This window comes from Monomorium pharaonis, chromosome 5 (genome assembly GCF_013373865.1).
Source record: "Monomorium pharaonis isolate MP-MQ-018 chromosome 5, ASM1337386v2, whole genome shotgun sequence".
Classification (NCBI taxonomy): domain Eukaryota; kingdom Metazoa; phylum Arthropoda; class Insecta; order Hymenoptera; family Formicidae; genus Monomorium; species Monomorium pharaonis.
Genome location: NC_050471.1, coordinates 4286130 through 4300780, shown reverse-complemented (window position 1 = coordinate 4300780; position 14651 = coordinate 4286130). Strand labels below are relative to the sequence as shown.

The window sequence follows — 14651 nt, the reverse complement described above, 5'->3', positions numbered from 1 at the left end:
CAATAAAAATTACACCATCAATAAAAAAAATTATCAATTAAAAAATAATAGAAAATAATTAAAATTGTCGAATAAATTATAAAATATTACAATCATTCCTTTATATTTTTAAGATTAGCATTTTTATTTATATTCTTTTCTCCCTCCTTTTCCTCCTTCCCCCTCCCCCATAAGATTAGTGTCATCTAGCGATGCACGACGAATTTAATCAGTCGAAAACATCGTGACCGACGAGCTTGAGGGTCCGCAGTGCCTCCGCGATATATCCATATCCCGAACGAGTTAATGGAGGACGACGATGTGTCTCGATAGGATACGCGATCGGAAGTTCACGTTCGCCGCGTAAACGCGGAGTGAAACGCCGTCCTGCTTTTCCATGCCTGTCATCCTAACGAAACAATAACTCTCACAGGTAAATGGGAATTCCTCCTTGGGTGAGAAAGGGTACTGTGAACGGGAAGGGCTATCAGGGGGGAGAAATGCGAATTTGTCTCGGCTTGTGCGACGTCGCTATTTCCGGGCCACCCAACGGAGCAGTAATTAGCTAGTTCTGATGTAGATCGAACCTTATGAACGAACGCCAAAGAAGAGAATCCAGATTACGAAAGCCGCTCAATTCTTCGCTTAATACTACGCTCGAAATTCCTTATCGGGATCAGTATGAGCGCTTTTGAGCCTAACCTACCTTAACAAAGTAACATACATCTACGTGTCATATATCTGCATAAGATCAGACACAATAAACCTCCAAAAAAAAAAAAAAAGTAACATACATCACCGATACAAATTATTCTGGAAAAGCACTAGGACCGTAGTGTTGATCAAAGTGTTTTTGTCTGCGATCCTTTTAAACGGGAAAAAAATTATCAAAAAAATGTAAATTAAATATGTGCATGTATAGTTATATATACTGTAAATTTCTATAAATTATATATATATATATATATATATATATATATATATATATAAATTTAGATTATTCAAGTATTATATATGTCTAAAGAAACTTTTAAATATTATATGCTGAGTATAAACCGAAAAAATGCTTAGTAAAAGTATAACGAAACATATACAGAGAGAGAGGACTAAAAAAAATTTTTTTAATAATTTTTTTTAATGAAATATTTTTATGTAAGGTTATGTTTACAAGCATTATAATATATTTCTTAAAATTAATTTAAAGACGTAGACAAGGACGTTTCGGCTAAATGGGGAAAGTCAAGAAAAGACCAGAGTTGCTCCACCGCAGCAAATCACAGAATATACTGCGTAACTTAATGCTAAGGGATTGTGGATTGCGTACAACGCATAAGACCAGCACGCGCGAGTTGGAGCCAATAGCTGAAGCAAACTTTGTGCTGAGGGACCACAAGGAATTGGTATGCACTTATATAATTGTACACGCGGTCATCTAATATTCATACAACACAACTTATGTAACTTCAGTCATGTTTACTCTGTTCGTATCTCTAATTTGTGAAGACCCAAGTAGATGTAGTACAGCGATAAATCTTGTCTGATAAAATGGCCTTCTACAACAACTTTTGTTCTTCAACTTCATCAATTTCTAATGGCTGAGTTATATGATGATATATTTATTGCTTCCTTATGTTATAAAAAGATATTAAGTGTTATCTGTTCATTTGCAGAAATGTGAATTGCCTGGTGTTCCTAGAGCTACTTTTCTAATGGTTTTCAGTCCTGATGGGTAAGATATGGACAAAATATAATATTGTGTTATTAATTAATATGGTAATAATTAGAGATTTTACTCATAATACTGTAAAGGAGGAAATTGGAAGAAATTATATTATGGGCTACTCTTACCATTTCTGATTAGCTTAACTGACCAATCAAATTTAAGAATTATTAACTTTGCAAAACTTAGAGTACATTTTTTTTTTTAATAGACATAAGGATCAATTTTAAGTTTTGAAATTGGCAATTTCTAAATTCAATTGACTTAAGCTAAGACCGTTCTATCCTATGAAATGACATGAAATTTCAGGACCATGGTAGCATCTACACATGGGAATCACAATGTTTATATCACGGAAATCACAACGGGAAAAAATATTAGAATCTTATCCGGACATCCACGTACTCCTTGGTGCATAGCTTTTCATCCATCCTCCAGTCAGATCTTAGCATCCGGTTGTCTAGGGGGTCAAGTTCGTGTGTGGGACTTAAGTGTGAGTAGTGGTTTTTTGAAACTATATAATTTATTTTAGCATTAAATGGTAATTGCATCTAATAATTCACAATGTAAATTTCTTTGTATAGGGTGGTAGCGAAATTTGGAATGCCGATAGCCATACTGTCATTGCCTCGCTTGCGTTTCATCCCTTTGAAAGATTGTTAGTTATAGCCACGTATAATGAAATTCACTTTTGGGATTGGAGTAAGTCTCAACCCTTTGCTGTAACAGCTACAAAGACTGACAAGGAAAAAGTGAGGTACGATCATTTTAAAAGCGATGGCATCATAAGCTGTGATATAAGAAAAAAAATTTATGTAAGAGAAATTATATATAAACTTTTATAAAAATTGCAGATATGTAGCTTTTGACAATTTAGGAAGAAAACTAATCACAGGTATCGCGAATACGCCGCAAGTACAATCACAATGGGATCGAGCTCCTGTGGGACAGTTACTTAGAACTAGTTTGATGTGAGTAAGACCACTATAATGTGAATATTATACGTAGAAAAAAGTTTTAGATTTTTACATTTTTATCTGGATATTTATCATGGTTTTAATTTAAAAATTGAATTAAATTTTGGACTGTGTAAACAATGAACTATTTTTAAAATAAATTTTTTCTAAGAATTTCTTATTTTCTGTTTTTAATTATTTTTACAATCAAATAAAATTAAATATCTCAGCTTTGAGATTTCTTTTTATCAATGAACAACTTTTACTCATACTTTTGTCATACGTGTGTTATTCTAAATAATACTTTGTAAAAATACTTTGTATTGTAACTAATTTCAAAAAAATTAGGAACTTTAGGTATCAACCGCGAGAAAATTTTCCGGATATTGAACTTTCACCTTTTCACTTGTGGAACCATGGCTCTTTTTATGGAAGAGGATTGGCGGATGGAACTGCTGACAGAACATCTCGGTATTTAACTATACAATGAGAAATTATCAAAATTTATCGAGAAGTTTGCGAAATTTGAATAGAAATTTTTTCAGTGCATATCTGTTTATGCGCAGTTTCTCACGAGCCGCCAATCACCAACAATTTAGAAATAGTGCGCGACAGGAAGAAGCTCGATTTCAGCGACGACGAAATTTATCTGAAGGTACAATATCTATCCTATAGCATAGCAGTGGTTCACGTTCTGTGTGAAAGTAATGCAATATTTGATACTATAATGATTCGAGATTTGTCGTAATAGTTTTATGCCTTGCGATGTAGAACTGAATCAAACTAGGGAAGCTACATCTTCAAGTATCGCGAGAGATCCGCCTCGCCCGGTCGACAACTCAACGAACAGTGCAGACAGTGTTGATAATAGGTCGGCAGACGACAGTAATGATGATGATTTACCGTTTACTTCTGTGAGAAGGCACGATCGAGAATCCAGTGCGACAAACGATTCTCATTCTAGAGATGAGTTGTACGAGCGACTAAACAATGTGTGGGTCGGTGTGGACGAAAGGTTGCGCGGTAACAACTCTCAAGATCCGGAGAGGAGAATAAATTTATGCTACAGAGATCTCGTCGATCAATACGTGACGCTCGTAAGACGTTATTTCGATGTTTCTAGACGAAATAGAGATACGGTAAGTCTATATTATTATTTGCAATGCCGCTAGAGAATTTTTTCCTTTTGTCGAGCATGTGTAAAAAATATATCGATTTTCTTTGAAGATTGATCGCGGTACTGACCCCATGGATATGCCGGAGGCATCGTCTTCTAATTCCGAAGAGTCCAGTAATAGAAATGAATCGGCGGCAACTGAATCGTCTATACGAAGATTAAGGAACGAATTGAATTCCAGCGCCCAAGCGAATAACACGAATCTGGAGAGATTGCAGCGATGCCAGCGATTATTAATGGAGCGTTCCGAGCAAGAAGAGATCGGGACCACCCTTCAAAATTTAAGAGAAGCTTTGAATGCCGCCGCCGAAAATAATAGCTCATGCTTAGTGCGATTACAAAAATTGCGGGAGAGGCTACAGCGACAGACCGCGACTTTATTCGAGCATTCTAACAATCGTAATTCTCGCCTTCAGCTGCTTCGAAACGCTCTAAACGATGAGATCGAAGCGCTTAACAATATGGAGGCACAATTTACGAATACTAGTTCTAGAATTGAACGATTGCGGGACGAGTTTACGATGTACGGTATTCTGCCGCGTAATCGGCATATCGCGACCGATCCTTCGCAGGTGAATTTAAGTGACGCCGAATGGAGAGCTCTTACTCCGAATGACGGTCAAATGCCCAGCACTAGTTCCACATCAGCAATGTCTTCGAGATTACAAGATTTGGAATCAAATGTCTTTCCTAGCACAAGTTATAGTGAGAATGAAGAGCGTGATGCAACGTGGTCCAATGCTAATAGCAGTGAAAACGCTAATACCTCGACGTCGAGAAGTACTGGAAGGGAGGCGAGGAGAAGACGATTTGACGCCTTAAACACAGAAGACGAACCACCAAGGCAGCGAAAACGTAAATTGGGTTATTGGCCTAATGACCATGTTTCTACATTATCCTATCTTGGTAATATTTGTATTTTTAACTGCACGTACATGGAGAAATAAGATAGACATTGTTGACCTCAAAATCTATTATTTCAGAGGACAGCTCATCTTCGAGCGATGAAGGTTACTCACGAGCATCGACATCTCGTAACGGCGCATCAAATTTCACAGTTTCTACTCACTCGGCATTTCAGCCAAACGTACCCAAGTTCATTGCTCAACGAGCGAACAGTTCACAAAATCAAGAAATGCTGACTAGTTCTTCCAGATTTGACGAAACAGATAGAAACAATTTATCTGATAATTTAAATAACGAATCAAATGAAGATAACATTCAGGATAATAGTACGTCAAGAAATGCGCGGAATGCGCAAGAATCGAGATCTCAAGAACTCGGTCGTAGACAGGGGTATATAAGCATGCTTTAATTCAATTTTTTAATTTTAATTTTTAGATTGTGTGTGTGTATGTGTGTGTGTGTGTGTGTGTGTTTTTATCATATTTTTTGTATATTTTTGAAGATGTCATATATTTGAAATTTTTAACATTTAGAAATTCACCCTTACTCAGGAGAGTGTTAGACGTTCTGCAAATCCTTCGAAATTTGCACGCGGATCGGATGGAGAGCAATAATACTACCCAGCAAGTGTTAATGGATGACTCAGAGAATGGATATTGGTTGCTCGAAGAGAACAGTAATTCCGATTCAAATCTGGATGATACTAACTCTAACACTAACTCGAGCTCTCGTCGGTGGACTAGTCGATGGATACAGCTGGACACTTCTAGCAGGAACTCTGAATATAATAACGACTCACCAAATTCAGAGCAAACTCTACCTACCAGACCCCTTTCGGAGGATGCAGATCAAAATATTAATGATGGACAGAGAGAGCAAAGGAATCAGTTGTCACCCGTGTCTGCAAATCCTACTCGTTACGAACAACCACCGTTGTTCCCGTTCAGAAGCTTACGAGAAAATCAGTCCCAAAGAGTAGAACAGAATCAAACAACCAATACCAGTGGTTCCGGCAATAGTCTGCCTCAATCGCAGATATCCGATTCGAGTGCAACGCATACGAGAGATTCAAGCGCAGACGCGGGATTCGTGGAAATGTCGAGAATGGTTAACGATCCTGTTGCAACGAGAATCGCTAATGTAACTAGCTGTGAGGGCGGATCGACAACAAGTGACAATAGGCAGCAGGAACAACCGAATCAAGATCAACGAAACATGGATGATCCGGATCTCGATTATGTTATAGATCCGATAACGGTCGGTACCGATAATATAGATCCAAGAGAAAGTTCATTAGGAGTTCGGCAAGGGATTCAGTTACTTAGTCGTCATATTGACAACATGCATCGCTTGTGTCGGTGAGTAATAAAAATTATACGATATATATACACATGTTGTGAGATTTTACATATTGTTATATCGCTATTATATATAAATTGCATAAATATTTTAAATTAAATTTTAAATGTAAATATAGTTTGGAGATGAGAATGTTTGATGAAATTTTGCATAGACTTAATATATAACGGCATTAGTAAAAATTATTGTAGCTTTTTGAGAAAATTATTTATACGCGAATGATTTATAACTTTTTGTCCGAAAGTTTATTTAATATTTTAAATGAAAGAAAAATATTTAAATAAATATTCTGTTTTTATACAAGATTGTTTAAATTGTGTTATAATATTTTTTAAGTGTACTATTAAAGCAACATTAAAAAATAAATTATAGTATTTTTTTATCGTTTCTTGTGACGATTGAAAATAACATTTTTTAACAGAGCACGCTTGGAAATAGTTCAGCTATGTCAAGTACGTAAAATGTGGGAAGATCTACAACGACAAATACGATCGTTGCACGTGACAGTCCGCGTGGAGAGACGGAATGGTGATCAGGTAGAAATGCAGCGAGATAATTCTACCGGCAATCCTGGTCCGTCAACGTCGACTGCGAGTTCGTCAAATGAATCTGCGAGAAATTTCAAGAAAGCGCTTTTGGAGAATTATCAGAGAGAAAGTAACGAGGGCGATCGTGATGCAAAATCGTACGATGAGAATCAACCATCAACGTCGAGCGGAGTGACCGGTCTCGAGAGGAATCGTGAGGACGAGCCGACATCCAGTACTCGCAATATCGAAGAGAGTACCAATATAAGTTTATCAAATCTGTTACCGAGCGACGCCGAGTTACGGCGAATGCAGTGTCGTCTCAAACTGAACGAGATGCTGGACGGTTTATACGCGCGGCTGACATCACGTTGTCAGAATTGCGATTCTCGCGTCACCGACGCACCGCGGGCGATGAATGATCACACATATTCCAGTTTGACATCCGACGGTGATGTGCAGTTGCCTAGTATGTCCAGTGTCGTGTCGAATATCGGAGCTAACTCGAATCTGCCAGCAGTCACTGCGATAACGACGACCGAGTCAGAGCCGTTGCCAAGCATCTCGAGTTTCGTCAGCGGTCTCGATCATGCCGGCCCTAGCAGATCCACCCAAGCGTCAGATACGAATGTTGATTATCTCGTGACTAATGATGCAGCCAGTAATAACAATAGGAATAACGATAATAACGTCAATTCTGAGCCTTTCACACAATATCCAACAAACCAAAATGGGACTTCAACTCGTCCTGCGACTTTCATATCGTCATCCGATTTGTCTACCATCAGACATGACAGACTTGATCGACGTGAAAGATTTCGGTATATATTTATTTTCTGAAGATATATTTTTTTTCTGAGAGTGTTTTGTTTTAAAAATAATTGTGTTAAATAATAAATTATTAAAGAGAGATAAATGATTTCAAATTTAGATTATTATTTGAATAAATAATCTTTACATAAAAAATCTTCAAATCTATTAAAGTTATATAAATTGAAATATAATACATATGAATACTTAAACATACTGTACATTATGATACTCTCTAATAGTCATTTTATTTAATATATTTTGTTTTTCAGAAAGTATTTTTTAAATGTGTCGTTGAGACCGCTTTGTCGTAGACAAAGCCTCAGGTCTCAATCCACTAATAATCCATTTCGTTCTTGCGAGCATATTAGAAGACCATGGCATTTACGCAGGAACACGTCCCAGAATAGTGGCAGCACTAGTACCGATAATTTAGATGTGGGTATTGATAGAACGCGAGGCTCAAATACATCTGAATATTTGCAGAAGATGATCCTACGACTGGAATTGTTAGTTCGACAACAAAGGGCCTTGGCTCGTAACAGTAATAGAAGGTTGAATAATAATAACCGCCAATCGGAAACTAGTAGGGACAATGATAATCGAGAGATGGAAGAGATTCGTGAAGCCACAAGATTAAGGGCTAGGTAGGAAAGATGAAATACCGCATAATTATTATAATATTAAAGTATTATAATCACATTAAATATCTTGAGCAAGAATATGTCACGAATAATCATTAATTCAATTAATATTATTTTAGACAAGTACTCGGCTTGATGGTGCGTTCTTTAATCCAATTCTTTGAAGTGACGAGATCAGGAAATGGTTCTCAAAGCAATGTTCTTTATGAACAGATGTACAGTAAGTTTATCGTTTGTTATATTAAAATTATAAATTTTATTTGTGTGAAGTGTAATTTGAAAAATTATTCTATACGAAAAAATATGTCCGAAACGCGTAAGGTAAAAATTTTTTATATAGAATTTTATTTTTAAGAAAAGTCAATAATTCTTGTTATTTTAGGACGAAAAAGGATACTTACCTGAAATTTTTAAATTTGAATTTCTTAAAAATAAAACAATTCCATGTTTTTCACATTCTTTGGATCACGCATTACTCGATTAGTAATTTATATTAATTTATGTTCTGTTTTCTCAGAGTTGTACGTATTGTTACATCTGGCACTAGAACTGACAGATTTATTGCTGGCACAGTTGGTAATAACAAGACGAGAGCTGGAATCTAGTCAATATGGACCTTTTCCTTCCGATTTACCGGTCGACAACCAAACCAGAAGCGACACGCGCGGTAATAACAGCGTCGACAATAGTTTGCAGACGGAAAGCCCGCGTCGTATGAATGATAATGTGCCGAGGCGAAACGCGGACAGAGAGAGGTTTCCGAGAAACCGCAGTGAATTGCCAAGTGCAGAGGAACTCCTCTCGGCACGCGGAAATAATATACGTTATCGCATTATGGCGCGACGATTAAAGCGGTTATCTTACGGTCATCGACGAGCAACTCAAATCATTAACAGTTTTTCCGAAAATCAAACCAGCAATTCAACGACAGCTAGACGTAGCGATAACGGTGACGATAACAATTATGACGATAATGCGCAAAACGAAGATAATCGGCAATCAACTTCTGAAAACGCTCTATCGGCGGAAGTGCAAAGTATCGTGGAGAGAATCCAAAGTAGCAGCTCGATCGACAATGACGATCGCGGCGAGGCCAGAGCAGGAGTCGAGAATCGTACGATAGACGCTGCAAACGAGTCACGAAACTCGAACGAGAGCTATCGACGAAGTTACAGAAATGCTACGATATCCGAACCAGCGGTGAGACGTATCAACGAATCAAGGAGTCCACAGGAGACCGAGTCAGGTATGCATTCCAACGAGAGCTGGAGAAACTACATTTCTTACACTTCGTCGGGAGATGAACAAAGCGCTCGATCATCGCATCCGAGACCGCGTTGGACTCGCCAATACACGCGGGGTGCGTGTTCGTCGTTGCTCGAGCGTCCTTTGCACAGATACAGCAATTCCGACTCGAATAACAATCGCAGATTCCCTCACAATAGGGAAGGCGCATCTCTTCGACGAGAATTTAATGTTCCCGAACTACAGGTGAATAACGTGCCTGTGAACGATCTGGATAATCTGTCCAATAATCCACGAAGAAGACAGAACACACCACCAACTCCGCCACATACACCTCCACCATATTTAATCAACAATTTTCTCCATAACGCCGGTAATAGGAACAACGATCGTACAAATGAGTCGACAGATCAGCCTGGACCAAGTTGGGCTGGACAGTCGAACAATAATAGAACTCGGGTATATGAATTTTGGTATATTTACGATTTTTTTTAACCTAGACTCACAGTCGATTATCATGTAATGAATAATTGAATAGCACTGTGAATTTTCAATTATTTTCGTGATTTGTGATTTTGTTTTTACAAAAATTTATAGTTTACAAATATAATTTTTAACATTTAATTACACTTATTTTTTCTTGCTGATCTCTAGATTAATAAATAAGTTGGATCGTTGCTTATTTCACTGATAAATCCTTTTTAATCATTATTAACTTTCTTATCAGGTATTGACACCAACGTTTCTAACATTATGGCGCAATCGGGTTGGGCCCACTTGGATTCCTCGTTACACTGAATTGGTGAATAATACAGGATTACGAATGGGAAGAGGTGTAAATCCAGGTAATGGTGGTAGCGGTGGTGATGATGGGGTAGGCGATGGAAGAGGTGCAAGAGGAGGAGGAGGAGAAGGAGTAGAAGAAGGAGGAGGAACTGGAGCTAGAGCTGGAGTTGGAATTGGAACTAGATCTAGAACTGGAGCTGGAGGTGGAAATGGAAATGGAAGTAGAGATAGAGATAGAGATGGAGGAGCAGGAGGAAGAGGAGGAGGAAGAGGAGGAAGAGGAGGAGGCGGAGGAGGAGGAGGAGGAGGAGGACAGGATCCAGGAAATGATGACAATGATTATTATTGGGACTTTGGTACCATATTTTTTCTTTTAAAAATTTTCAAATATATGATACATATTTAATCAATATATACATATTATGATACAAAATTATCTCTTATTGATGGTACAATCAAGAACAAAGAGATACTAATTGAAATAATAACTTTGTTTAGATATTAATATCGCGAATTTTTAAGAAAAAAATCTGCAAAACTCAACTTTTTTTAATATGACATCAATAATTTTTGATCATTAATTATTATTTAAATTTATTTTCGAATGTAATCCAATATGTGTGAAAATATAAAAATTAAGATAACTTTTCAGAACATCATATTCCTGTGGGAATACCATTCAATCCAGCATTGGAAATTCAGAGTTATCGTGTTCAAGCATGGGACTTCTCCAACGGTGACATACCTGATATTACAGATTGTTAGTAAAAAATATCAAAAATACATTTTTAATCATAAGTGCCTTTTTTGTGTTTGCTTATACGCCAAATAATTTTTCAGCTGAGAAAAACGTCGTGGTGCGCGAATGTAAGATTCATAACGATGCCAGTATTGATATATCTACGGATGGGAAATTGTTAGCAACGCTTCTGCAGTCGGGTCGTATTAACGTGACAACCACGTTAGGTAAGTGAATGCACGTTGATCTCCATTATCGATGAAATATATATATTCTCAAAACAACGTTCCTTTCTCAGCGCGCGTACTTAGCGCTTTTTTTATCTTGAAGGGATAATTTCTTATTTTTCTATCGTATCTTTTTCACGCCAATAATCTTGTAGGGGAATATTTTTAAACTTAATCACTTTTTTTTCAAGAAACAACATTATATTAAAACAATATAATAAATATTATAAACGTATCCTCTTCTTCATGTATCTCTATATAATTGTTTTATTTTGACAACAAATTTACATAGAATAAAAAAAAAATTTTGTTTTAAATTATTGAAAAAATAAAGAGTATGCTATTTCCATTTAGGTATCTACAGCCTGCAGTGGGAAACACTGGGAGAAAAGATTTACTCGACTAATATTGATCAAACGGTAGTATCTGTCTCGATATCGCCTACACAACAGCATCTTTTGGTAGGTTTGGCACGTAGAATTCATGTACCCGCTAGGCCTTTTCCGATGGCTTTGATTTACAAGCTAATGGAGAAACAATCCGATGACGAGAAGAACACTTTGTCGACGGATCCGAATATGGAGTTGACATACGATTCTTCTGACGAGATGCTTGATGATAACGTTGTTTCTACAAATGCTGCGAGGCGTAATGTTACAGCCAACACTTACAGACCGCACAGAGACTGGCGGATTCGGATGAGAAATGAACTCGATATGGACATCAAACGTCACAGGGAGAGCATGGTGCTTATCCGGGAGTTGTTGCAAAGCAGTCGGGAGGTCTCGAGTTACCTCAGTCTAAATTGCATCAGATGGGCGCCACAACCGGGCCAGGGGATGGTTTATGCGACGAATACCGGACAATTAAATATTCTGCAGTGATTCTACGTCTGTAGACGGATGATGGAAGTAAATGTTCTCTTCGTATTATAATGCTTACAATGAATGTTATATTACGCTTAAGACGTAATACAGTATCAGTTCGAATTTCTTTTTGATAAATTATAAGAAAGGATATGCCAATATGCGACGTGTGGTAGTAGATTTTTATCGTGATCAATTGTCAATCTCGATGGATTGTATAACAGTGATAAGCGCAAAACTGCTGCGGACTACGATTTGTATTTTATTCTTTTTTCCATAATGTGCTGTCATTTTTTATATTCTGCAAAGAATTGTAAGAAATGCAAGATGTGTATAGATATAAAATAATATATGTTCGAGCAATTAGTTATTATTGTATAGTTTATATCTGGTTTTTATATTCCTATAATTTAAAAGAAACTATTTGCATCGTTTCTATTAGACTGAATTTGTAGTATGATACGATTATATTATATCTTTTTTTAAGGGAAGTTTCTGTTGTCTCACGATGTGAAAGTGCGAGAAATTAAGTTGTTATATAATATTAATATGTATTTACCAATCGGATAAACATTAATGCCATCAAATAAATCACTAAGAACATACTTCCCACTTTAATCATCTTAATTATAAGAAACAGCAATTTATTGTGCCATCTCCTTGCAATACATTTGTATTTGGATGAATTTTTATCTATTGATAGTTTATTAACTGGAAAGAGATATTTATATAATTTTTTTTAGATGATTTTTGTTCATTTTACTTTCGTATTACGAGAGATGAAATGTTTATTAAAATTCCATGTATACTCTTATACATCTATACATATATATTAAAAGTTTTGGCGTAGGATATAATATACAAATGCAAATATACACATTGATTATGTAAATTATTTCAGGCACAATTTTATTTTTGTAAGAAATTGCGTGTCTTGGAAATTTGGCGCTTTTTGGAAAGATGAGAATGGCTACGCTTGTGTATACAATCGTCTGGTTTTTCAATACAATTATTGTATACATAGTCGAATAACACGTAATTGTATTTCTGTGTATAATCATTATTAATAATAATTTCTTTCCAAAAAACCAAACATACGTTTTATACATTTTACAGTGTCATACGTACGCACGTGCACATACGCTTTCCACGTTTCCAATCGCGAATAAGAATGTAGCATTAAAAGAACAAATATTGAAAATGTAAAGTTTTACATTTTTTTCAATTTTTAAAGAATATAATTTTGTATGCAATAATCGTCTGAAAGCGTTATGTGTTCAAGGGGAAGCATCCATTCGGGCAAAATGTAGAAGGAAGAGAGACTTTTGTTTTTTTCCTTTTTTATAGTATGTGAAAGAAGTATAAGAAGATACGACAGAAGTATAAGTTTCATAGTCTTATAACATCTGCCTCTGTAATCGGACAATAAAATTTACAATGAAAATAGATACAGGCATGTTTATGTGTGTGTGTGTGTATATACAAAACGATATAATGTATTGGTATATCTATTTATCACAAATTCATATTATAAAAGCATCGGTCTCGTATAATATGTTAAATGTAATACTTATTATATGAAGTTAAAGTATCGTAGGAATCTATACAGATGCTAGGATGGAAGACTTAAAGGCGATTCTAAAGTATCACCTTCAAGCGCAAATGTATTTTTTTTTCAGTGCTTGGGTAACTACTAACAAAGTGGTACGGTTTATGATACACACGTTTATACGAATCTTATACGAATTCGGCAATTTATTTACAGGACGCAATAAGACTCGAAGATTGTCTTTATAATGAATATCTATTTATAAAAATATTCATGCGCGTGAAAATTCTATAAAGATCTAGTTTTTATCGGGAAAAATTAAAACGACAAAAACGAACAGAAACTGCAGTGCAGTACACATTCTTTTTATGTGTGAGTATGCAATAGTCTGTACAATATAATTTTAACAATATTTTGGCATCGCACGGTGTGTTAATTGCTCTGTAAAGTTTTACAAACACTTGCACGGCATACATAGCACGCACGTGTATGTATGTAGTTACCTATAATATATAGTAATGCAGTAAAAATATATTTTCATTTATCGGACAGGCAAAATAAAAACTTGTAATATGGACAGAAATTGCAAATTGCATATGTTACATTTACGCTCTTATCATTCAGTATATATTATACAAAGCGTTAAAAGTTGAAAACGTAGCTTTGTTTCCCTCCACACACACTTGGACTTTACAGTCGCTTTATTCGACCGCAACTCTCTTCTGTGTAATAAAATATAAAAATAATAATAAATCGTAATTACTCCTCATCCGTAACGGTGTTCTGAAAAATCAACGGAACACTTTAGATTACACTTTAATCACCCCTTATAGACGTAACCAGTCATACAATAAGACTATCTTACATTTAAAGTTTTAACCGGTAGGTACAAAATATTAAATTATATCATACATAAGTCAATTAGTAGCACATATGATACATGATTATATTAATAGTATTACATTAATGGTATTTCAGTTTGACCTTGTCATACAGTAAAATGTGAATATGGTACAACCACTAAGTTTCTTTCTTTAATGAGCGTGTTTCTCAATGATCTTTGGAAGATTCAATTGCATACTTTACGAATGAATACTTCACGCAACATATATATTAGATTTAAATACTTTATAGCCATAAATTAGCCATAATTTTATGGCC

At 35.9% G+C, this 14651-nt stretch overlaps 1 protein-coding gene across 5 annotated transcripts; it reads left to right on the top strand.

Moving 5' to 3' along the window:
• The first annotated feature begins 94 nt into the window (after window positions 1-94).
• On the top strand, window positions 95-14020 carry LOC105832738 (putative uncharacterized protein DDB_G0282133). Of its 5 annotated transcripts, none has more exons than XM_012673934.3 (20): window positions 95-412; window positions 1184-1379; window positions 1650-1708; window positions 2009-2192; window positions 2284-2456; window positions 2554-2670; window positions 3013-3126; window positions 3201-3310; window positions 3427-3794; window positions 3883-4738; window positions 4816-5128; window positions 5272-6096; window positions 6519-7445; window positions 7707-8081; window positions 8198-8298; window positions 8596-9782; window positions 10051-10465; window positions 10762-10869; window positions 10950-11075; window positions 11430-14020. In XM_012673934.3, exons 2-20 carry the CDS (start codon window positions 1209-1211, stop codon window positions 11957-11959), a joined length of 7059 nt encoding a protein of 2352 aa, XP_012529388.1. In that variant the 5' UTR covers window positions 95-412; window positions 1184-1208; the 3' UTR covers window positions 11960-14020. The 5 variants fall into 5 exon arrangements, with proteins under 5 accessions (XP_012529388.1, XP_012529390.1, XP_012529389.1 ...); XM_012673936.3 differs by having other exon boundaries at window positions 3004-3126; window positions 3222-3310; XM_012673935.3 differs by having other exon boundaries at window positions 3004-3126; window positions 5290-6096.
• Window positions 14021-14651: the final 631 nt, after the last annotated feature.